Genomic DNA, 26,653 nt, shown 5'->3' with positions numbered 1-26,653 from the left:
AATTTAGCTGTAGTCATACCTTGTTTCTTGTCTAGAAATATTCTTCGCAGATATACAATCGTGTAATTAAGCTACTACAGCTAATCTTTATTCCGAATCGCTCTCATCGTTGTTTCGATGGGTTCTTCGTAAGGTTTAATGGGCTTTTCACGTGTCCGACAATTCATCGCCAACGGTGACTCACCGTTTCACTTTTTACGTTACATATTATATTATTTTATATTGTACGCGATATATATTTTTTCCACGAGAAATCTCGGAGCATTTTCCTACGATAAAGCCTTCCAGATTTAATTCCTGTTTATTTGCTTTGCTCGTCAACTCAGCCCCCGCCTTGGCTGCAGTGTTGGTCTAGTCGACCTCTACATTAACAGATCGCCAGATGTTACCGCTGTTCGGTGGTATTTTGCCGGCGACAGAAAGATTCTCAGTGGTGAATTCGATCGGAAATATAACGTTCTTTATTTAATTTTTTCGAATATAGCGTCGAGGAATAATATCGTTGAATCGAAACAAGTAGTCTCGTACGGACGAGAACGATGCTCCTAGTTTTTACGTTTTAATGCTTTACATAGAAGTTTTAGTGGTATATATTTAATGAAATTAATTAATATCCTTATTGCTAGATTTTTCAAAAAAGTTACATAAAAGTTTATAAACAGGGATACGTATGACATAGGATGTGATAAGAAGGAATATCTTTTTATTTTTATTCAGAGAATCGTATGGAAATCGTACGTAATAGATATTAAAACAGAGACATAGAAGTGGAAAAGTTACGATCCTTTTTCCAGGCTATTCGCTAATCATCGATATTTTTGCGGTCGGAAGCCCTTCTTCATCGCGCCGAAATTACGAGCGGAATTAAGTAGCGAATATAGGTTAGAACGACGCACTAAGGTGCGATCAGAAATTCAGAAGGACGGATTGCGAACGACTGACAAATTGGCGGTCCGATTTACGAGGGTGTAATTGGCGGCGGTATGCTACAGGGTTCGCTAACTCGCAGGAAAGAAACGTTGAACTCCGACTAGTTGTCAATGACGCCCGTCGAGCGAAGGGGACGACGGGGCGCTTTGAATTGGCGCGAATTTTCACGAGGGAAACGATACTTACGCGTGCAAAGCCTGGAGCGTAGCGGGAAAGGAGCAAAAAAAAAAAAAAACGCAGAGAAAAGAGCCGAACAGCTCGGATCGGGCATTGTTTGCATTCCTCCCTAACGAAGTTTTTGTAACTTACGCGTGCACCTGCGCCGCCCTCGACTCCAACGAAATTTCTGCGATTTCGATGCTTCTGACTGTCCGTTATTCGTAATTCATTAAGCACCGTGTAGCCCTGGAGTCGCACAGAAAACGTCGGCTATCGTTCGAACGTGCGTGTAATCTTTAATTCGACGCAGTTAATCTTCGACCGTCTCCGCTCGATAGTAATTTGTTACGTGCAAGAGAGTAATGGAATTAAGCTTAGTCCAGATTGACAGACAATTGCCCGTAGACACGTGTTCGCAGTCAGTCCGCATACGTTGTTGGCGGAAAATCCGCAGAGAAACGCATGTATGTACCTAGATTGCCTGGCGATATCTTTCGACTGTCGACAGACGATTTTCTGGCGCTTGAGCAAGAAGGCACGATGTTTCTAAAAATTTCAGTCACCAATTACATCGGAGAGCTACATCTATGGCGTTCGTTAAATTATATGATTATTATATTAACGATTATGGAGGGGCGTAGCGGAACGGTGGCTATCAAACAATTAGGAGAAAGTTCCGTGGTTATGCCTCGCGAAGAAGGTCGTTTTCGCGAGGTAAAGACGCGAAGACAGAGATGACGTGGAAGAACAAGAAGAAGGTGGAGGAGGTTAAGGAGGGATGGAATGGAAATGGTAGGGGACTAGAAGTAAAGGAGGGAGTCACTCCGGAGGAAGCAAGCCGAGTGGCGACGCCTCAGTGACCGAGCTTACTCTCCCTTGTGCTTTCGTTCGCAAGCGTGGGCTTGCGAGTCCTCGTTTCCCTCTATATACCTATATATACGTGTATATATCTGTCTACTCTGGTCCCTCTTTTATCTCTCGTCTGCGCATAAAGCTGCCCATTTCTATCCTTGCGGGTGTCTCGTGGACCTTTCGTTTCTACTTCCACGATACGGCCCTGACAATAAGCCAGTCGTAGTTATATGCGCCCTTCCGTGCCTTTCTATGTTCCCATTCTTTCCTCTGCTTTCGCCGGAGTTGGTACATATCGGCCCTGGTAAAATACGTGGCACGCGGCCGTCGTGAAATTAACAACAGTGATCCTTAAGTATTCGTGCGCGGTTGAGAAAGTCCGAAAACGATCGCGGCGCGCTCGCGTAAACATCGCTACGCGTAAACACCGGTAAACGTTTAGTGCCGTGTGAATCACAGAGGCATTGGTGCTGCGTGCCTTTTTGGGTGTTGGTATAAAAATGTTCAAAGACCGGTTAGTTAACGAAGAGTAAATATATCGATGTGACGAAAGGTGCGAGTCTACGCGCGATTACAGGCACTCGATTTTATCTATATCCGGAGAAATTGAATCGCGCCAAGTGTTTGTGAAGTATTGTAAGTGAAGCGGTGCTGTGTAGTGATTCTGCGCAGTAGCAGTTCCAAGTAACACGCCGGCATTCGAGATACATCCTGTCTCCTAGTTTCGACGAATGCTGGCAGAGAACTTTGATTACCAAAGCCACGTTTTCGTTTCACCAGCTATTTCATCCATAGTCCGTTTATGTTTCATAAGCAGCGTCGCTCTGTCGTTCCAGTGTTATAGTGCTTTATAGTTCGACATTCGACAGCAGTGATAATTCGTTGACACGTTCGTGCTACAACATCATGGTCGATTTTATAACCTACCCGGAGATTTCCTACCTCTACGACGAATTCATGATGGTACGGAGCATTACTCTTCGTTTGTTTTTTTCTTCTCGAGGCGCTAAAGCGGTCTTATTGCGCGCGCAAGTTGCATCGCTGTCCTTAATCGTGGATGCCACGCTTCTAATTTTATTATATTATATGTAATGCGTCGTTATTAACGATCAGGGAATTGCTATGGTCGCTAATTACTCACCGTGCCGCTGCGTAACAGCTGCACGTCGTTGCCTTCTATGGCTCATTCGGAGGCCATTAATCCTACGAGGACGCGAAGGGCATTCTCGTGATAATGTGAAACTATCGAGGAAATATATTGCCAACTGCGCTAAATACCTGTCTATTAATATATTTAGTAGTTTCTCACGCTATTTATCGCTGTCAGTTTGTCTTCTCGCGACTAATACGTATATACCTAAAACTCGTAGCATCCGTCCGCGCTAAGAATATTTCCTGATATATTTGCGATAACGGGAATATGTCCCGTCGAAGAAACAGGGGAACGCGATATTTCCATAATCTTTCGAATACGATGAAAATAACCGAAAACATAGTTAACTAGCAGCAAGGTGACCACGGTCGGTGTATCGAGTAATTAATCATTCGTACGATGGTTACGTTAAAGATTCACCTATGCCTCTAGAGTAAACGCCGATGGACTGTCGGGGTGCTGTCTCCGCGAGATTGGCTGGGATGAGGTAAAGGGAAAGGTAAGGGATGATAGGTATAGGCAGGGTGAACCCTCGCCACAAAGTGGAACTACTTTACGGGAATATCACTTTGATCCGACGCTTAATGAACGATGGACCGCGCTCGGTAAGAGTACCCAGACTGAATTTAATTAGGGCTCTCAACTTGCCAGGTCGAGAGCATGACGGGATGCCGTACAGAATGTGTGCACGAAGGGAACGGCAAGAGAAATAGAGAGACAGAGCCGGGGTACATGATAAAAGCTCGGATGAAGCACACACGCTTGTGGGTATGGTAGGAAACGAAGGCCTTTTCCTTTGAGAATGCACCGGGCATATCCACTTCGCGACGATCATAGATGACAATACTGGACGGATGACTATCCGATTGTCATGCAAATCATGGAGGGAACCGGCACTTATCGACTCATCCGCGTACTCTGGCGCTAGCGATTCGAGAATCCACCTGCCCGCGACCTTTATACTTTTCACGGCACGCTCGTGGTTTCAAAGCAACTGCGTTTTCTCGCGTCGTGTGTATGCGGAGAGAGAGAGAGCCAACGGCGAAACGCACTCGGCCGATTATTCTGGAAAATTGAAAATTCCACGCGTCGATAAAGGGGGTGGTCGGTCTTCCTACTAACCTGATCAGGCACGCCAATTTGTGCAGAGCTTTGATTCTGCGGGATGACTCGACGCTCTGACGGGCGCGCGATCGTGCTGCGCTTTAACTCGAAATGGACCAGCCCCCTCGGGGAAACGGACTTCGATTCCAACCATTCGTACTTTAACCGTTTGATAATGGCGATGTCAAAGTACCTTTATCTTCGATGACAATGGAACTGATTCGCGAAGGGTGCGCATTTCGTTCAGAAATTTTCTGTTCCGTCGTTTTTTAATTCGTACCGCGAATAGAGATTTTGAGAAGATTTTGAGAGAGAACGTTCTTGATATTTGTAAGTTTCATTACAAAAATATGTCTTATCCAACTTTACGTAACTACGAACTATGCGAAATAAAAAATTTTATCTTTTTCATCGAAATGTTTCGTAAGCTTGACCATTTATGGACGTTTTCCGTTTGCCAGGAAATCTACTGGAGGTTATAAACACGAGCATAAAAATTAAACTAACACATCCGCGACTAGTTTTTTGCATTCGAGGGGGGACAAAAACGAACGAATATGAAACGGAAATTGAATGCGTTCGTACGGCAAGGAAATAATATCCCACTTTTAGAAGTTTGATCGGACGAAGCTCGTTTCGGCAATGAATCGCGACGATATTCGAGCAAGATTTCTCGAACCGTTCTCTGGTATCGACTTTCCTCGATCCCGAAGTAGGTGACGTACTTGCAGTCACACGCTGGCACCGGTTGTGGAAATTGAGAAAACTTTATTTGCCTCGGTGTAACCATGGAAAACATCAAGATGCGGAAAATAGGAATTGCGCGAAACTCTTTACCGATGGTAGAACAAACAAGGACGCGCCCCTCGTTCTTGAACTAAAACCTATTTTCTTCACCAAGTGTCGGGAACTCGGTTCCTCAGCGGTACTGGATAATAAAATACATTGTTGAATAAATGCCATAGCTAACTCGGTAAGAAGTATAAAGGAAAAACGTAAGAAAAAAGGTAAAGGCTTTACTGTTGGAGAAGCAATAACATTAATCCCTCGGTATCATTTCTAAATCCAACGATTTAAAAACATGAGAAATTCGTTTTAAGAGGTATATACAAAGTCGTAAATCTTGAAAGTATTAAACAGTGAATTTCATTGTATTAAACTACCGAAAACTTATCAACGATACTCATTCTCGGAAACGACTAGTGTATTTTCAGCGCTGTCGACAACTTTTCAGTAATTTAATAGTAACTGTAACGAATATACTAATACTAGTAGTGGTAGAGTAAAAAATATAATACAATGCATTATTCGTTCATATATTCCATGCTGGCATAAGATTAGTATCTAATATTTATGATATTCCGCGCGGATCAAGGTGTGCAATAAATAAACAATAATAATTCCTGCTAAAACGCTGTATACACTTTATAGAGTGCATTTTCAATGATTACGAAATAGGTGGAGTCGGGTGCAACGTTAATCCGTAATGGGTTGATCTTGTTGTTTAACCGTCCTCTGAACGATAAACGTATTAGAAGAAATGTCGGTTGGATTTTTCAACGAAAAGCAATTTTTATTGCTTTCCGTGGTCGCTAAATTTTCCGATCGTGTATTCGTCCCTCGTCGAATCGCGCATTTGCTTAAATCATCTCGCCATCTCTTTGCCAGCACGTGACCAATCTAAATATTTAGGCGAGTGAGACAGGCCGGCTAACATCGCGTTTCCCTTAACTTTTCGAAGGAGATCCGACTTCGATGTTCTCGGTCCTCGTTCGGTCGGACGGTTAAAATTACCACGAAGATGTGTGACGTCATATCGATCGAATCGAGTAGCAAGGCAAGCGAACCACGCGTAACTATGAATTTCTAACGCAAGATCTAGATTCTCTGTATAGCTATCGGCCACGTTGCAGTCCTGGTGAATCTTTTTGTTGCTACATCGCGCAGGACGATGATTTAAAATGAAATGTATACAGCGGCCGACCGATGCAAGTAAAACATATTTTTCCAGAAAGATAACTTGCTGAACGGCGTTAATGAATTAATAAAAAGACACGTGATTGGTAAAGTTTTTTCATATATACGTATCTAATCTGAATATGGGTCTAAAAGGATTTTGCATAACGTCAATACAAAGCGGACGATTGCCACAAGGTTAGATGCATCAAGTAGTGGAAAAATATTCAGTTCCGGGGCTTTACAATTTTATCAGCGATAGGCCAACCAAACCCGTTCCTATAAACGAGAGGTTGGAAAGGACGAAAAAGGCGTCCTTCCCTTGTGCGTTTAGGTATTGTTACTGGTATCTCGCTCAGGCAGTGGGCAGGCTTTGTGTTTCTGCCCTAGTTTCTGTGCTGCAGGCCAGACATACGGGTTTCGGAGTAAATTGCATGAGGGTAGCAAAGGGCTAACTTGCGATAAAACATTCACGCGTTTTCTATGTGTATCCATGTATGCATGTGCATTTAGCGAGCGTGTAGACAGACGCGCGTTTTCGCGCGCGCTCGCGAGCGTATCCACCTTGGGTTAAAAATATCCGTATCGCGGCAGCTAACTTTGCCACGTATGTCCAAATTTTCTACTGGTTCCATCGTACCGGCATTTTATTTTCAAGATTATTATAAATCTTTGTACGCTTAAACGCGTCAAACATCCGGCGCGAGATTGTATAAAAACAAAACAATTTGGAAATACGTTAAACTCGCGAATATTCCAACGGTATCAGCAAGACCAGGGTCATCGCGTTACGTCGCATTGGTAAGTTTGAAAGGCTGATCGAGTCTAGCGGTACAATAGCCGGTTGACGGTACATGGGTTGAAAAGTAGCTTAAGAACGAAAGAATTAAACATGAGACAGCTAAGGAACGTTCCAACTTCAAAAATTATTCCAACGATACATAAACGTAGTCACATAGAGACACTCGACCACTGAAACTGTTTCGTTCTAACGTCTTTTCTCGGCAGCTTTTGAAAGTTCCCTCATTTATATCTAGACGGTGCGGAAAGCGTAGGTCGGTTCAGTCGTTTTGGGTACTGAAGCTCCGGAGAAAATTTTCTTCAGTTGCATTCAGTTGGCATTAGCGTCGTAGCTGTAAAAGTAGTAAAAGAGGCAGCATTAGGAAGAAAGAGGGAAAGAAAGAAAGAAAGAAAGAAAGAAAGGAAGGAAGGAAGGAAGACAGAAACAAAGAAAGGAGCCAGGAAAGAAAAACGAGAGGGTACGATGTGCCTCTTTTCTGTCTCTTTTGGCCTGGAAGGGAGAAGGCAGAAGTTTGCAACTCTATTCGCGGAAAGGTCGCGAAAGAGGTAAGAAGGGGAGGCATAATTCCAACAGAGAGAGTATGACGAGCCAGCCAAGTTGGCCACCTCTACGAGGTGCCCTCAAAGACTCTTCCGCTAATTTGATGATCCTCCAAAGGCCTGGGCTGCAATCTGCCGCTCAGTGTAGATTCTCTAGACATGGACCCTCACCGATCTTTCCTCGTCTTGTTCCGGTCTGGGGAGAAACGTCTCTGAGGAGGTTACCGTTCAAGTTCTTCACTTTTCCTTTCGTTCTCCTCATCCACTTTTTCCTACATGCAGGTCAAATGACAGAGCGCGTTAAACTGCCGCTCTCGCCTATGGCCACGTTTAAAGAGTTTCGTGCATGGTCAGCACCTGCAAAAGTAAACTCATCTTCGTACATAAACCTCGTTTCCAGCATTACTTCCTTGTAATTCCAACTAATAATTATCTACGATTTCTCCTTGTTAATGATCCAGTGAAACTAGCGACATTAGTTCGCCAACCGTACTCGTAAAACGTTCGTCCAACTTTGTCCGAATTCGTTTTTTAACGCGTTTACGACCGATTAGAGAGCGACCGATCTCTTCGTAAAATTGTAATTACGTTAAAATTGAAGCAAAAATCGATTTGCGATTTTCAACGTTACGAGAGTCGAACATTTTCCACGTAGAGGTATCTGTACTGTGTTTAAACGACGTCACTCGTATTAACTTGACGCTCTTTTACTCGAGGGGATACAATATCGTTAAATTATGGTTTCGTGTTGCATACGTTGTAGATTTGGTTTCATATAACCGAAGACGAAGGAAAGGATACGGTTTCGGTGACGCTGTCTCGATATCTCCTCTTGGGAACAATATACTTTCTCATATATTCGACGTGTCTCGTACGAGCTGCTTAATTTCGCTAGCAATTCGTTCGGGTCTCGTTCGCTATCGGGATTACGGCAGGTCTGATGAGTTTCCAGAGTAGGACCGCAGTACCGGTTGCCGTAGCAGGAACCGGAACCTTGTAGGTTTCAACGAAGAAAGGGAGGAGAAGAGGGAACAAAGAGACAGTGGACACAGAGAAGCTGGAAGAGGAGCTGGGTCAGCGTCACCGGAGTGTATAATTGGCTTGATTGTCGGGTTCTAATCTGGTTCTCCTTCTGCCTTCCGTCAGAGAGGGACGTGTCCAGGCTGCCACCACTGGCATAGGAACGTCCAGAAAATGGGAGAAATGCGACCTGCTTTTCCAGATCCTTTCGTTATTTATAATGCCCTTTACCCTGTTTCGGGTTAACCTCCGACATAATATTCCCAACTTCCACGGATTAGACGAATTCCCTTTGACATCCCAGCCATCCTGAAGCGAAGATTTATCGGAACTTGTCAAGCAGGTGAAAATAACGAAGATGAATTTTTCGAACGTGATAGCGATCGTTCGACGCGTAATTATCGGGTATTTTAAACGCGTTAAAATTAAAATTACACGAGATATTCCTTTTACCTATCTTTCGCTTTAATTCGGCAAAGTCCAGCGTGGATTAAAAATGTATAAATGTTAGTTGGAAGAAAAGCGCGGACAAAGAGATATGCGACGTGCACCGCGAGAGATGAATTATAGTAATAAAACAACTGCGTGGAAGTACAACGTGCGGTTTTTATAAATATTTCGCTTGTTTCGTTCGCGTCGTCGTTGTTGGCTTCGCACCAACTGGGCTATGCTACATCCTGGCTGCAGCGATTTCATATCACTACACTTGCTATCTACGATCTGAACGCACACAAATATATAAATACGACCAGTCAGTTGGTTGTACAGATTTAAATTGCAGGATATTAGTATAATTTTCTTTCTCAGTGTTTGGCAGCTGGGGACGGTATAGGTTATTTTTTCGGGTCTCGATGAAAATTGTTTATATGAGAAACACAATGTAACTATTGCAACGTCGCTCCAGCGAAACCATAATAAATTTGTATTTTTTTCTTCTTATAAGTTCCGTGTCTGATCCGTCACTGTCTCATACCACTTCCATTCTTCTTATAGAACCATAATGAGGCCGTAAACGTTCCACGCGTCGCTTTAACGACATTTTTTTGTTCGATAATTTGGACAGATAAATGACAACATTCATTAAGGATTCTTTTCTCGTTTATGGAAATTGGTAGTGGCAATATTAATGGAATGACACACGATCGTTGTACGTGCAAATACACTGTTAAATTTGGTGCAACGGTTGTACGATTAAAGATTGATAGTACACACGTTTAACGTGGTTAAATATCGATTTCGGTTAAATCGTTCGATTATATTATTCATCGAAAACGATTCCGCGAACGCGGATGTTATCGTCAAACGATCGGAAAACACAAAAAGATCGGCTGCTTGATTCGATGGCAAGAAAGGTGAAACGATAGTTTTAGGGAAGTCATCCGAAGTGCGCTGTAAAAGCACGAACGGGAAAAGTTGGATTTAAGATAACGAACCGATATCGATCGAGAAGATAAATAGCGGAGGAGCATGGACTTGTTTTCATTGACTAAGTACGTATACTTTGCGGTGCACTTAGGTGAAAACGGGGAAAGTGGCGAAGAGCGGACAAGTTGAAGCGGGATCGACGACGGAGGAGAGAAGATATTTTCAAAGACGACTCGGAAATTGCCTGTCCAATTGAATCGCAAACAATATGAAAATTTGTTCGAGAGTTTTGATTATACAAAGGAGAGGAGGCTACGGTAGACGGCGACGGAGGGCGAGGAGAAAGAGAAGAAAAGCGGACACATTCGAGAGAGGAGCGAGAGAAGGATATTCTTAGTGGCGCTCGGAAACAATGGGCCACCATCAGACTTGCAAAGCGGATCGCGTTTTTACTTTCAAATTAAATTATTTTCTCCGTTTCGTGTACGATTAATGCTCTTCAGCCGGTGGCCACGTTTAATCGGCGATCTTCATCCTCGATATTTTTGTTTACGCTTCTTCCGTATCTTTTTGACGTTATCCAACGTTTAACGTAACTTTGTCCAATCGAATGTAAAACACGCCTACACATTGCCTTATTCCTTCGCTCCGTGATCGATATTGGAATCTATTTCTAGAAGCTATCGCGTTTATAACTGTACCTCGTTTATATAAATTAACTAAAGGTACCAATTTGTGTGTATATACATATATACAGACAATACAATTCATCTCCGATGCAGTATAAAAAGAATTCGCAATCGATTGATAAGTACAGACAAATTCGTACGAGCAACGTGCATGGAGTTACATATATCGTTAAATTACCTTGCGGTTTTCACTTAATAAATCATAATGAATTTCGCAGCGTGTCCAATTGCATCCGTGAACAGAGGTGGCCCAACCATATTATTTACATTCATATAGGAACACGGCGTAATTATACTAGAAATGATAATACGCACCATTGTAAATTTTACTCGGACGAAAGCGTTAATCGAAGCAGCACGCGCACACGTTGCGCCGATTATTGTGCCGTTTACCAACTTGCATCTGCATGGAAGTTACTTTGATTGCAGATTCATTCCGCTTAAACATGCGGCAAACCGGGCCATAAAATAACATTCGTTCGCAGAAGTGGCACGCGACAACGCACACGGTAGTAAAATCGATGCGACATACGGTTAAAAGGCAAGGCTGTCGCAACCAAAGGAAGATGTTGGTTGCATTAGCAATACAATTTGCGGATGTAACGCTTCAGAACTGTTCGCGTATCTATGACTACGGTACCGGTATAGCGCGCCGCGACACATCAACATGGACTGTAAAAGGGTTCTTGAAGCGGCACCTATCCGTTACAAACGTAAATGGAAACTGGGTCGCGTGTATTTCGACAATTGTTCCTTACCTCTCACGACGCGTAACCACAAATTCGTTCCCCCATGAATTTCAATTGAGTGAAACCGCGTCGTCGTCGGTGCCAACTCGACGCCCATTGATGCAACCGTTACGGGCATCGTCGGAGTTGACTTTAAATTCCAACTGTTCGTCAATGGTAAACTAAGCGGGAACGTGTTGCCTTTGTGACGCGGATCACCCCGGAAATGAGTGAAGTCGCGGAAAGAAAGGCCCCACCGTTGTTCGTTCTTCTATACTCTCGTTCTCGGATAAGGTGAGAAGCGCGGACATTTTGGAACAGTAAATTTCCCGTTATTGAAATTTACGCGTGTTAGTTGAACCGATTAGCCACGGTTTATAATGGAATTTGACAATAATAACTGACAATAAAAGATATATGAAGCGGAATCGTCTTGAAACGTTTACCGTTTAAGAGAAAAGTCCAACCGAGGCAAAGAAAGAAGGAAAATGGCAATTACGGTGCAATTTATTCATCGAAAGTTCGAAAGCGACAAAAGGAATGGAGATTTTCGAGTCCTCGGGAGATCGTCGGTGACGGGGCTGGGTTTGACGGTGTTTCGTGCGCATCTACGATATAACTGTGTATAGACGGTGCTGAAATACACGAAACGTTGTCGGTCGCGTAAACAGGCCAGGAAAAGCCTGCGCGCGGACTGCCTACAGAGGTTCGCGACGAGAGAATAGAGAAGAGGAAGAGAGGAGGAAAGCGGCATAATGCGCGCGGTATACCACGCCACTTCCGAATTACTCCGGCAAAATCTCCCCGCGTATTTGCATTCCCCCGCGGCGAACGCAGACAGAAATTAATTGCGTACTTGCGCGGGCAACAATGAAGCGCCATTCTCGTGTACCGGCAACTCTCCCTCGCTGGTCGCTCCGGAAATCAAAGACACTTTTGGTCGACTGCCCGCCCCCCGGCATCCAGACCCCGGATTCGGCCCGCAGCACCGCTTCGCTCTACGCCGCTCCACGCCACGTTGTTCAAATTTCGTTTCCACCGGTTTGTTTAACGTCTCTACGGCCACGAAAAGACGCAGAGGTTTATCGCGAGTTAAAAACGAATCAAGCGCAACGACAATTCTACCCAGCTCTCACGTTCTGTTCAATTTCCTGTCTCTTACAAATGGGAAGAAACACCGAAGATTATTCGAAACGTTACGAATAACACGACAAATTGTTTCGCAACGTTGCAACGTCCGTTCGTTTTGCGAAATATGGCGAGCCACGAAGCACCTACTACGCGCAACTTTAAATCACCTATGAGAAAGTAAAGTGTCGGAACATTTGATGTACAATCGATGGATCGTCGATGTTGAATAATCTTTAGCCTGCTCTGACCAATTATACTTTTTACTAATTTACCGTTATTACCTAATTTACCCGAAATGTCACACGATTATTTTCGCAACGATATTCCGTTATTACTTAATCGATATATAGTTTAATTTCGGCGATTCTATACCGAAAAGTTTATCATCGAACGGGATTATTTTGTATGTTTTTGTTCGTTTTGCTCGTTTGTTTCGACACGGTAAAATAGATTATCAGAACATTCGGTTAAAGGGAAACGATCATAATTTTCTACACTGCGCAACGACACGCGCGAAATATCGCGTTGCCGACGCGGGTCAACTCTATTTTAACAATCGAGTCGATTAAAATTACATCGAACGCTGAGCAGGGATTTCCACAATAATGCCGAACAAAATAAAATCTCCAAGTTTCGCGCGTTAAACTGTTAGTTCGATTTGACAATGAGCTTCCGTGTTATTTAAATTCGGACCTGTAGCCGATTGAAAATCACGGTCATTGTAATTACCATTGGAAGCACGCGAGTCTGGGTGATTTATGGAATCATGAAATTTAGCCCCATTGTCGTACAAATTCGCGGGCAGTGGCGAGGAAGTTCAGCCGGTGGATTAATGATGCAGCGTTTATTTAGCGAAGCGGTGATAGTGGCTGGGAATTCGTACACAAAGGAAACGAGCATTGGACCTTTTAGGCTGGGAGGAATTGCCGTGTGCGAAGTCGTGCCGGAAGTAGGCGATATCAACTACCGGTGACACCCTTCTCGCAGCCCCTGCACGATGCTACACTCCACCGTAGGTTTATGGCTAGCTTTTTGTTCAACGCCATTAGCGGCTCGCTGCCCGTTGCTTTTCCGTGCGACAACAACGACCATCGCGTCATGTACGACATAGATTTTACCATTAGCGTACCGGCGTGGCCTCGCTACCTACCAACCAACTAGCTCCATCGAGCTGCTGTGGAAAAGTTTACGAAGCGCTAATGGGAAAAAACGGAATTTCTTTCACGTAGAATACTACTTTAAAGTAGAAACGATTAATCTTGTTCTTGTATTGCCCGGTTGGTGCCACTGTAAACGTTCGTTTTTTTCTTTTTCTCTCCTTCTTTTTTTTCGTTTTTTTTTCCCTTTTTATTTTATTTCTCCTTGTACTTTCGTTTTACGCTATGGAGGTTTAGTGGAGTGCGATTATGAAATACAGTTCAATCACGCGAACGCCGTAAATAACCGTTATCTCCGACGACGTAAAGTGACAAATCGTGCTCGGTTTTGCCGCGCCACGCGCGTCGAATTACAACGACACAGCGTGAAACTGTCCTCGCGTACACCGAAATCGACCTACCCCCGGCATCCTTCTTCAACTCTCGACAAAGTTTTCGTTCCTGTATAATTACTCGCCTTTGTGGAGAAGGTACTGGGATATAGACGGAGGAAGATGTAATATCAACGGCGGTATGATTGCTTAATTGACTTAATCATGGTACGCTTCATAATAATTATTTTCCCTTGGTTATACTCGCGATAAGGGAATCTATTATACGTACGACGAACTTTCGAACTTTCTTGGTATTCGAACGGTTGGCGTTCGAATATCGCGAGCCGCCAAAAAGGATCGTCGAGTCGGTAATTTATAGCACTTTCAACGTTTCGTCTACGATATCCGGCCTGTCTCTCTCGACGATCGATTCGTCCTGGTACTTTCATTTCGTCCTCGCTGTCTTTTCTGGTTTAGTTTGCCAGAGAAGCCAGAGAGTCATCCCCTTCGGCGACTTGTTTCGGGTAATTAAATCCAGGCAACCCGACGAGATGTCGGAACCTGATAAATGAAGTGTTCCAGCAGGATGAGGAGGGAGACCCTCTTCGCGAGGGTCGACACAGAGGCGAGCGAAGAGCTAGCGAGGGGCCATGTGAATATTGCAGGACCTCGCACTTCTCGTCGCTCGTCGTCGGGCTTGTCGACGCGTTACTTCGCGCAGAAAGCAGTTATCATTTTAGGTTACGAAGTTTTCGCCACTGCTTGCTCCTATTTTGTCAATTTGTCCCTCCCCAAGAAATTACCGGTCACCTTCATTTTCTCGTATATTTTTCCATATCTCGTCTCTGTAACCTTAACGTTACGCAAAAAGTTTACATTGCTTTTTACTCCTTTTTACTCCTCTCGATCGAGTTAAAACGAATAAACGTATGTACAACGAATATTACAAAGTTCCGTAAAATGTCGTGTAAAGAAAGAACCATTTTTAAGAGCGTGGCTACAAAATGACGGAAAAATTGCGTATACATAACGATCGTCCGTAATATCTCTTTTGCATTTCGATATTAACGGACGAGCAGCTTTTAACGAGCTAGACTAACGAAAAGTTCGATATTCGAAGCACGACGACATTCAGCGCAAGCATTCGATGCTACATGTCATGAAATATGACGAGTCTTTATGTACCGGGATAAATAAAATGCGTTTTTTTTTTCGTTTTTCTTTTTTTATACCGCGATGAAATCTGTGTACACACGAGCCTACGCCTATTCTGTATTTACCGTATTCACGGCACCAGATTGCATTTATACCAGCAAAGCCGCAAAGGTGGGTCTGTGACGAAGGCATATTTAATTCAGGCGACCCACGGTTTCGGTATTGTACGTGTTACATCGCGTGTGCCGTGTGCACGCGTTTCTAGCCAGCTCACAAAGACAAATTTCAACAGTAAACACGACTGGATCTGTGCCAACTGTATTTTTTCCCGAAACGTTATCGCGTCGAGCTTATTCGACCAACATTACTTTTCAGGCCGCGATTAATGATTTTCTCGTACATTCACGTTAGAATTTCCGACCGGTGTATTTTCAAATATCGTCGATCAACGATTAAACGTCGCTGTCCCTAATTTGTTTCCGCGAACGTTTCTATGACTGCGAAAGTTTTCGATTTGAGCTTGAAACATGGTTCTAGAGGGTTACTTGGACCCTATTGTAAAACGTAGTCAAAAATAATGAAACGTATTGCTAGTAGATGGAAAGCGTAATCCGTAGAGGTTTATGCGAAGAGGTCGCGTCGTCCTTTGACCCCTGTGCCGCTACAAATCTTTTAACTGGATCGTTCGTAGATCAAACGTCGTCTTAGACACGTTGTTTAAATATTGATAAAGGAGGATCGTTTTAGCATTTTCAAATGCGAGTGGGTACGTCTAATACAAATGTAACGACGCAGCTAAAGAGGGAAAAATTTCTTAAACGAATATGTTAATAGAATTTTTAAGTTTCTTCGATCTAGAATATCGATACTCCGAGCGATAAGCTACGTAAGTCGCTTCTCTCTATTAGAATCGGTAAAAATTGGTTCTTAAATCGGTCCGTATAAATATGCCATTCGAAGCTAATTTAATATTGTAATTTTAGAACCGATATAACTTAATAGCAAGCGTGTATTACGTTGTGGATATAAAATTTGATATCCCGATCTAATTTTAGTAGCGTAAAATATTTCTATACTATACTATATCATATTATAATATAAGAAAGTCGATGGATAGTTGAAGAATGTTTATCGCGATAAGCGTGCTTCGTAAATCATAATATTTGCCTGGTTGGCTCGAACGATTTTTTCCACAAATATATCATCGCGTCAACAAAAACGAGGAAGATGTGTATTGGGTGATAAAGTTAAGTGCTCCACCCTCTATATTACGCGAAACGTAATGTATCGATATCTATAGCAGGCAGTTTCTTCCTGCACTTTACACAACTTACATTCTATCGTTGGCATGTCGAACGTTATGGCATTTATGTGTTCGGAAAGTATATTTGTAGTTTACGATAGATACGACGTATTATATCAAGTCGGCCATTAACTGCGAACGTTCGATTACGAATCCGTCGTAATTCAAAGGTTCGCGATATCTGTTGCCCACGGACATATTTCAACATCGTCCTCAGCCATGCGGCCTATAATCCCAAAGGATTTGTTGTACACATGTTCGTCCCGTGCAAACTGTCCTCGAAATGTTCGATATCCCCCTATGTATCCACGGTGGGAAGATCAATGTCGCGCGTTTGGTTACGAATGTTGGATGATTTCTGGTCGCACCTGAGGCCATTTGTGAAGTTTGTGTTCGCGGTTCTATTCTAGCGACAGCTCCGATCAGATATCGATCTTCGAACGCGCTCTCGATCCAGGGGCCTCGGTATACAAGTTCGGATATTTCATATTTTTGATTCTGTCGTCAACCTAGAAAATTTTATGCTCCTGGAGAACACGGACGGGAGAGGATCCCACGGTTTTCAGAATCAACGTTGTACCCACCATTTTTCTTCGCCGCCCTGATTTCTTCTTTCAACGAATTTTTGTCGTTTTTGTACCGTACCACGAAACGTAATATTTCCACGGCGCGCGTCTCACAGGCTACCAATCTTCGCAGAAGCAATAATAGCACACCGTCCATCCAACTGTCCATTCGGACCAGTCCTCCTTCGTCTTTCTTTCTCTACGCTATGTCGTCCCTTGTGGCTCATTCTTCATCCGCTATCCTGTCGTAGATACGAAACTCCGAGAAGAACAACCCATCTCTTACACATTTGTCCCCTCTCCTTCATCTTCGCCCTCTCTCGTTCGCGTGTTATTCGCCGTTTTTCTCGTGTTCTGTTTTTGCGTCGATATTTGCCTTAACAAAACGAAATCGCCTCTGCTCGCCGACAAGTGACGGTGGTGCACCGTGTTTGAACTATAGTAATTTGAGGCAGGCTAATGAAAGTGCTACGCAAACACTGTCGCGACGCCCCGACGTCAAAGCTGAAACCTCTGGCCACACTGCTTGCAAGCACTCACCCTTTTCCTCCTCGTCCTCCTCCCAGTCTGTCATCCTTTTACTTTTTCTTCTTTCGCGACGATACTTTCTCCGCTATTGAAGTTCCATCTTTCGATCGATGTGCCTACGCGTACACGGAACAACTTCAGCATTTCCTGAAAGACCCTTTGTACGCCGGACTTCTACGCGACTGCTGTTAAAGCAAGGATAATTTAATATTCGCGATCGACCAGCTATCCTTCGAAATTAAGAGTAGAATATCGTGTTCTTTCTACTATTGTTTCCGAATCGCGTTCCGGTATGGGCGCTAATAATTCGCGTGGCCAGCAGATCACGCAAATATTAAATCAAAGTTCTTTTGCATTCACGCGAGAAAAAGCGGAAATTACTTTTTTAGCGAACAATTTTGTTGCATTCGTTTCATCCGACGTTGAATACTAATAGAAACGAATACGAAACTCGTGACACGAGCACGCGCGCCAACTTCTCTTTAACACGTTCACCGCGCGTACGTTTCATTGTTAGATCCAAGCCGGCATGTATGTATAGTCGATGAAATTGCTATAGCAAGATCATCGAATAGGTTAGGCATCCAAGTTCGCGTTTTCAGAGTACTTCGTTACTTCTTTTCTTTGCGGAATAGACTCAAGGATATCGTATTGTTATCGGAATCGAAACCATCGAGGTTTCTCTTTTCCGCCCGTTGAAACGAGAACGGCTAAATTTCAGGAGTATTCGTTTTCTTCTAGCAAGCGGAGCTAGATAATTCGAGAATAGTGTGTTAATCCAAGTTGTGGCTCGCGAACATTTTTCTTCATTTTTCCAAGTAGTTGTCCACTCGTTGCTCCAGCGCATACTAGATTACCGTGCTATCCCGGAAAAGCGTTAATCTCAAGGAAAACTTTCCGAGTACTTTTGTTACCCTGCTACTCTACTGCCGGATAACTGTAACTCAATAAGGATGTTAGCCATTTCCGCCTTCTGGAACCGGTTGCGTTAACTTCCGAATAGTTTCTCCCAAGTTTCCAAAGTTGCCAAGTGGTAATTTCCACTAATGCTGCCCTCTGTCCTAACGTGTTGTACTTCTCTATTCGGTAGTTTATAATAGTACCGGCGGATGTCTTGTTTTCGGAATAGCGAAAGGTCAGATCGTTTTATTCTCATAGATTCGTGAAACTTTATCTCTGCTTTGATTTCTCGCTAGTACGCGAGTCGATGTTTTATTCTCAGATCGCCGATGCTAACCGGTCTCGAATCGACTCGTATCGTTGAAGAGGACCAAAAATATCCCCGCATGTAGATAAGTGAATGGTAGGTGCGATTGAACGCGCGCACTGAAACCATATGGCGCTTAGCTCGTTTCTGGTTTACAGAGTGGATATAAGGTCATGAGGTATTGAGACCAGCTTCTGGTACGGTATCTTCTCGTTTCGTCCGCGCCTAGCAGCAGCCTCGTCTTCGCTTCTATACATTTTTCATATCGCGCTCTCTGTTCATGATGTCACGACCGTTGCCGTTATTTTACTACTTTAACCCGTACAAATTGTTGTTACGGACAGAAAGAAATAAGCGTAAAAAGATGTATTGTAAAAAAATCGCTATTGATATTCAATGGATACACGAAGCTTGTAACAAGCGGAAGATTTCTAGTTCGAACAGAGCCTCGATCCTTCTTTTCATCCGTATAAACGTTAATAAAAGCCGATTAAATTTCGAGATACGCGTAAGTTCGGCCGTAACTCGTTCGGCAGGCGTGCCGCGATTCCATCGTCGGTCACGAGATACGAGAGAAAACGCGTTTCGTTACACGTCAACGATGTAGTTACAGCGGGTTAGTTGTTAAATGTCGTTAAACGTCGTTATGGTCGCTACGATAATTATCATACGTTGGGAACAAAGGACACGCGGGACCTAGGACAGGCAGGGTGGCTGCTTGCAGTGTACGTACGCTGTAAAAGACCCGGTCACCCTTCTTTCTCCACTCACCTTCTCGCCGCTCCTTCCACCTTCCTCGTCGTAATTTCGAGACTTCCTACGGGCGGCGGCGGTCGCGGTAGATACCTCATATTAATTCGAGGTGAGCTTTCGGGGCCATTTTCAGTTTTACGATCCGGCCATAAAGATCGTCTTGACTGATAATTACGTAGACGAGGGAAATTGTAAATCGCTATCACATTCGACTCATTGAACCGCCTCTTTCTACAAAACTTTGCTTTCGATATTTCCCCCTTTTCTCTTTTTACAGTCACAATATACTCCAATCCTCTGCCATCGTAAAAAAGCTTTCCTTCGACTTTTGACATTCTTGACGAAGTCAATTTTCTATTAACTTTTCGCCACGATATATTACATACGATATCTTTATTTGCGAATATATCGCTACACAGTATATCGCTATATGGAAAACGTTTCGCGTGTTCAACTAATGGATCGGAAGGATGCTATCAAACCTAGGTTTCAAAAATTGGAAAGGAATAATCGCACGTAAATTAAAGGTATTGCGCGAGCAAATTATACGATATTTTGTATATCTTGTATCGAGTCGCGATACTTTGTAATCGAACGATAAGCTTGAAGAAAGTAGATTAAAACCAACTTGAAATGTATTTAAAGCTTCTTTTCGGCTAATCCATTCGAATTCTGAATTAATCCTAAAAATGATGTACGGAATTATGTTTATCATTCGATGCTTTCGAAGCTATTCTGTCAGGAACGGATCGATCTGCAACGGAATTACGAATTAATACATTTGTGGTGGCGGCGGATGAAATTCGACCGATTATCAGGGATAACTGGCCGAACGATCGTGTTTCGAAGTCCCGAAACATCAGGAATGCTCCATCCTCTCCGCATTTCTATCTCATTCCCATCGACCATTTCCATTAGCTGGAAATGTAATACAGCATTGCGTAACGAGCATACAGTCGCGTTCCTATATTGATGCGCGATTCTCTAAACGAGCTTTCTCTCTCTCTTTCTCTTTCTCTCTCTCTCTCTCTTTTCCCATCTCTTTCCATCTCTCGCACTTTTCGCATTTTTCTCTTATCAACGATTCTGATTCGCAGAAAGAGAGGCGCGGTGTTTCGGAAAAAATCTCGGACTATCCGACTTATCGCGTCCGTTACGTTCGTTCTCATACACTATTTTTCTATCGAATCTTCGAACAAAGTGCTCTATTTAGATGTATCTGAGATTCTGTACAAGCAGAACCGAGGAAGCGAAGGTGCCAGAGAAAGCTGACTCTCATTCCACGATCGTAAACGTAGTTTCGATTCTGAAGGTAGCAATAAAATCTACGAGTAGATGCTTTCGTAGAACGTTCTACTGACCATGAAATCTCCCATGAAAGTTGCAACGTAAGTCGTAGAAAGCGGGGGACACGATGGGCATTTTGGTCTATATTTTGACTGGATCGCCCGTGTCACCGGTACGAACCAGAATAAAGCGATTAAAATTGTTTATACGCTCTTTAAACGTATGCGTGCGTTTGCATATTTTCAATTGGTATTTTATTTGCGAAATCGATGATAGATATCGAGTACGATAAGAATCGCGCTATATGCGTTTAACTTACTATACCGCTGAAAGTAGAGTTTTCCGCTCTATCTCATCGCCGCTAGGTTAATGGAGTTTCCAAGATCTTTCAAAGGGCAATGAAAGGCGAAGGACTGACGATGCTGACACGAGCTACATTTCTTTATCGTCTCTTTAGACGTTCTGACCCTGGGCAAGTGCTTCAAACGACGGAAGGTTAGACAGGTTCTCGAAAATGATGGATGTCTCCTTTTCCTTGGCTCGTTTACGAATCGCTCGAGTTACGATCCGAGAGATTCAACCTCGGTACGTCGAGCCGAATTGATAGTTATTGATAGCTACTCGGACTAACCTGACTCCGGAGGCAGCTTGATCGATGTCATGCACGATAGAGCATTCTAATTATGGTCAGACTGCCGGCAATTACCCATAATCACCCAAGTCTTATGTCTTCCTCTTCGGTAATTATACGCTCAGCCTTAGCGAGACCGTATCTATCATTTAAGAAGTTTTTCCCGACTTTAAAGCGACTTTGTGAAACTCGCCAATTAATTGATCGAGCAAATTGAATCGTATCCCTAACGTCACCGATCTCGCATCGGAAATGATTTTTGAAACGTTATTCCGCTATCTCCGCGAACCGAATACGTACGTTACGCGGTGTCGATCGAAAGTTTCTGTAAAACGAATCAACGTCGGATGGAATCATCGATTTCGAAGTGGCTGTAGCGTCGACAAAAAATGACTCTTTGTTTGGACGTTATGAGATTTTATGACAACAGAGATTAATTGTTTATCGATAGACGGAGCGACGAACGAAACGGGTAGGAAGGGTGAGCGGAAAGAACAAAAAATTATTTTGATACAAAAGACAAACGCGAACGCGAAAGGAAAAAGAATGGCATTTCCTGTCAATCGGATGGGAACCGGGCCCGGTAGTGTGTTTGCCGGCGAAATTACATCTGCATAATAGCCACGTGGCTGGATATCGATCCACGAGTGGCGTCGTCTCTTCATCGCATCGATGTCGTGCATCTCGAGCACGCACGCACGCATACGTTCCCTCGTTCATGCGCCTGTGAACTCACGCACGTACGCATCAACGAATGCACGTGCAAGAATTAAATTCCGCCCCGTGGTAGGGCGCCAAAATAGTTTTCATCGATTAGAGAAATTCCCCGTCATTTGGTTACATCGCGCACAACTGACAACCGGCTGGATTTGCCAACGGATTTACGCGAACGCTATCTACTCGCTGATTCGTACGTAGCTATGAAATTTAATGCAGAAAATCGTCTAGTCCGTGCGACAGACGTACGCGTACACACACGCGTTACTTCGGACGTGAACGCGTTCGTCTCTTTTCTAATAATATTTTTTCCGTCGTCGAGAATAGGTCGGGAAAAGGGGCAGGGGGGAATAATTGTCGCGGTGCAAGTAATTCGCGGCGTATCTGTTTGGCGAGGTCTAAAGCGCGAACCCTGTCAGCGTAAATTAAATCCCGTGCCTCATGACGGTAGGCCAAAATGATTTTCATTCACCGGAAGAACGTTGCGTCATCCGATGGGAATAACATCAAAGGGTGCAGTCCAGCGGGTCCGCTCCGGAGTCCGATTTTGCACCGCGCAAAATCACCATGGAAAATGATGGTCGCGCGGTGGGTGTGCTCTAATCTAATTACATGACCCCCGGACGTTAATAAAGGCTAGCTTGCTTGCTGATCGTTCATCACGCCGCGATTGTTGTATTCATCGGTGATTAGGCGTGACTCGCCAACGAAACAACCGTACGGCTAACGACCCGTGCTCGGCCGTCACGTTGCGAGCTGTCACGCATGCATCTATATGCATATTACGTTGGACGTAGTATGCCGTTGTTCGCGCTAATTTCACGAATATGCACAAGTCTCTCCGCTTGTCTTACGTGCGATAATTTTTAATTCCAATCGGCTAAAACGTCCAGACCCGTGCCGACTCTTGATTTTCTCGACGATAAGAACAACTGACATTTCCGCGGTGTTATAGTTTTCTCGCTAAAGAGTACTAACTACGAGTAAATGAATATTCATATTCTCGTTTAACCCGAATACATTTGTTCGAAATCGCATTCTTTGACAAATTTTCTCGAACGTTTCATCGAGTTTCTCTCGGGCATCTAAAGTATCGCGCTATCTCCACCGAATGCTCGGAAGGAATTCTATCGTCTCGCTGTTCCTGCAATAACTTTCAACCGTGGTCGTAAACGTGCGTAATGTAATCGCTTTTTTTGCACCGAAGCATCCTGCTCTGTTCGCTCATTGTTCGTCAGTAACGATTTTTCTTCCGGTGAATTCGATGACAAACGAATAAAGCTCTTGCGAGCAGACTAGAGATAGCAAGCGATCGCAGGAGTACGCAGTCGGCAAAAATTCTTTCGATTTTTTTGCATAACGCGAGAAACGGTAAACAAAGCGCAAAACACGGTTCTTCGGCAAGGGGTACACTCAATTTGTCACTGTCCACAGACAGACTAGACGATCATTCCTCGAGGACTGTCGACGCTGAGAAGAAGAGCGATTCGGTATCAAAGAGTTGGCAAAGACGCGAACGCGCAGTAACTTGGCCGTCGGTCGGTCGGTCGGTGGATCCATCGGACGATTTGCAATAAACGATTGTACGCGTAATTACGTGTACGATCTACGACCAGGCGGATCCAACACGCTGAGTAAGAATCGTTGAATAATACATGGTGCATTAAAGTCGCATTATCTACACGTATGCGCGTGATTCGCATACACTTGCATAAGTCGTGGAATTTTATTCTCCGTGCTTTCACCGCTAACTCATAGCACACTGGCCACCTCGTCGGTTTATGGTTGCACGGATTCTTAGATTTATGACTCCTAATTCTATTATCCGCGGAAAACGCGCCGTTAATATATCATTATTTCACGGTTCGACCCTTCTTAATCCACGTCTTTCTTCTCTTCCCGATGGCCATTCGCCGAGCTAGTTCTCGCCGGTCTAGGTACGCATCTAAATCACTCGCTCCTCTTTCGTTATCATCTTCTTGTATGGAACATGTGCGGAGCGAGGACATGACGACAATGCGTAAAGCATAGAAGCTAGGGAAACGACGCGGCGCAATTGGCGAGTTAAGGTGAAGCTTAAGCTTGCTGGCAACGTGCCTTGATAAAATCTCCATAATGACCGCATTCGCTAGAGAATTACCACCGTTGCTTCTGTTCTCCACCATAGCATCTTGAGCGTCAGAGACTGGATGGACTTCTTCGAGGGCGAGAAGGTGGTATTCCCCGCTGTTATCCTAATTATGCCAAGTCCAACTTGATACGAGACAAACAACCTCCAAAGCTTTAGAACGGAGGAACATATAGCACCCGCTATGGTTGTACACTTGGTTGTTTGAAATTCAAATCACCAAACAAAGGATGAGACTGAAACGATAAGAGGGGTTTCGGGGGGGGGGGGAGGCATAGAATAAATTTGTAGTTTTATTGGTGCAATCGGTAATCTTTTAACGATATAGACTTCGCATCCTAAAACAGATTGTAAATACAGAAAATCGAATTGCTTTTAAATAGATTATTTTGTAATTATAATTTATCATCGCGTGTTACAGACGCATCGAAGTGCTTGTAAATGGTTGTCCGATACTACTTTGACGAATAGTTCCATTAAATTTGCTAATTACTTTATTTATCTTGAAACGCAGAGATGTTATCAGAGGAGAATTATGACTAGAAAATACGTTATGGGGAAGCAATTTCACCGTACAATGCACACTTACGAGTACACGCGCGGATACTCAGTGTTAGATTCGTTTCCAAAAGGTGTTATGTTTAATTGCTCGCGGAAAAACAGACACGTCCTTTCTCGTTCGCAAAATCATTGATCCGGATTATCTCGAAAAAGAAGTTGCTTCCTTCCAATTGGAGGAAATCTCTGACTCGCCATTTAGAGCTGGCTTTCGCTTGGAATATTCTTCGTTGGACAACTAGGAGTTCCATTTTTGCTTAACACGTTCCCCGTGATCTATCATTTTCGCGCAAATAACGATTGAAACGTTTGCCTTTGATGCAAACATTAAAATGTCCATACGTGCATGAAATCCACCAATGACCATTGTTACCTTTCCGACGATGGACGAGTGGTAAAGGCGGATGGAAGGAAGACGAGGTGGATTTTCCGGAAAGGACCACCGGAAAAGCAATCGCAGAGTAATCTGCGATGGATGCGATTAATTTCTCCGAACAATAATAGGCGAGAGGCCGTGTTGCTATCTCGCCCGGCGCAGACGATGGCCATTCATGCTAATCCTTGGCCAGAACCGGCAGTACTCCCTATGTGAAAGTTCCTGTCCCTCTCCATTGCCATTCACCTTCTCCCCGTTGCATCCGCCACACCGCTTCTTCCTACCTCGCTCCATTTGTACGTCCGCCTCCACCTTCGACTTCCCCGCATCAGCCGGGAGCGGAGCCCAATGATGCCAGACTATCGATCCTTACTTGAAGAGGAGGGTAAGAGGCTTGAACTCGGTATTAGGGCTGCCGAGCGCCAAGGGGAAGTGTCATTCGCCTGGCGTTCCCTAAATCCGTAGGTATGCCGGGCAAGTCTCTCTATGACGATTTTGTCGAAATTAGAAAGCGTATTTCACTCGCTCTCGCTTGGAACACACTGAATTTTCCTAGCATCTTATTGGACGAGGCGCGTCACGTTCCAAGCTTGCTGTACTCTCAAGGAAATTGTACGCGGAACATTACCTCTCGACAGACAGTTTTCTTACCGGACGGAAACATCGATATTCGTTAAATATTATAATCTTGAAATTACCATTTACGATTAATCGTTATTGCTGCTATACGATATTTACCATCGAACGATATTCTTCTAACGAATACGAAAACATTCGTCGAGCGTATTCGACGATAAACGAATAAATTTAGTTATTCGTCGTTAAATACTATCCACTTAATTTAAGTTTATGCTATTTAGTCTCAAATACGAACAAACGAACTGCTGATTAAATTTTAGGGCGTTGATTATTATTAATAAATGCAATATTTCGGATTAAGCGTCGGTATCGTTTATTTATAATATCGATAAAATTTGCATATCCTAATCAAGATATTGCTCTCATACGGTAACGAACAGAGTTTTCATTCTGCTCTCGAAACTACGTAAATTACGATTAACCTAACCGTTCGTAAATTTGGAAAAGGAGAACAACACTCGGGGCGTTAGAGTAGAGCATTTACGCTTTAGGAAGTTTTGTCTGTGAAATTGATATTCGTTTAAGCATAAACTTACGATCTCGTTAAAAGTCGTAAAAGTTACACGATTCGTTTCTTTTGTGAGTCGCTCGGTCGTTACGAAGTCGCGGAGGAACCACGAATGGCAAACTTGGCTACTTACGTTCAACCTCGCGTATTTCCGCTACTCCGGAATCACCTGAACGCTTTCAGGCTTTCTTGGCTTCCGTTCTTTTCGCACGTTTTGGCATTCGACGCACGCTTGAACGCTCGTGGGCGTTCACACGTTATGAATATCCTCGTCGGACCAATCGCGCGTGCGTTTTCTTCCGCGTGCTTTCATGTTTGCTCGTTTCCAGTTCGGAAATCCTTCTACGTTTTATAGACTCTCGGCGGATGATTTTTCGATTCGTTGAATCGCGCGTTTG

The 26,653-nt window shown here is 43.7% G+C and overlaps 1 protein-coding gene across 4 annotated transcripts in view; it reads left to right on the top strand.

Moving 5' to 3' along the window:
* Window positions 1-26,653, top strand: part of LOC117208878 (CUGBP Elav-like family member 4) — a 535,997-nt gene that overhangs the window by 53,601 nt on the left and 455,743 nt on the right. The window contains exon 1 of one of the 4 annotated variants that reach the window (XM_033450364.1): window positions 2,753-2,904. The exons of the other annotated variants lie outside the window; for them this stretch is intronic. Within the exon in view, the coding sequence (XP_033306255.1) occupies window positions 2,848-2,904 (57 nt within the window). The 5' untranslated portion in view covers window positions 2,753-2,847. Of the gene's footprint in view, window positions 1-2,752; window positions 2,905-26,653 lie in introns of those variants that run through there. 4 annotated transcript variants of the gene reach the window in all.

The sequence above is a fragment of the Bombus bifarius genome, unplaced genomic scaffold (assembly GCF_011952205.1).
Source record: "Bombus bifarius isolate JDL3187 unplaced genomic scaffold, Bbif_JDL3187 scf7180000008163, whole genome shotgun sequence".
Classification (NCBI taxonomy): domain Eukaryota; kingdom Metazoa; phylum Arthropoda; class Insecta; order Hymenoptera; family Apidae; genus Bombus; species Bombus bifarius.
The sequence above is the reverse complement of the archived record's forward strand: the minus strand, read 5'-3'. Positions and strand labels throughout refer to the sequence as shown.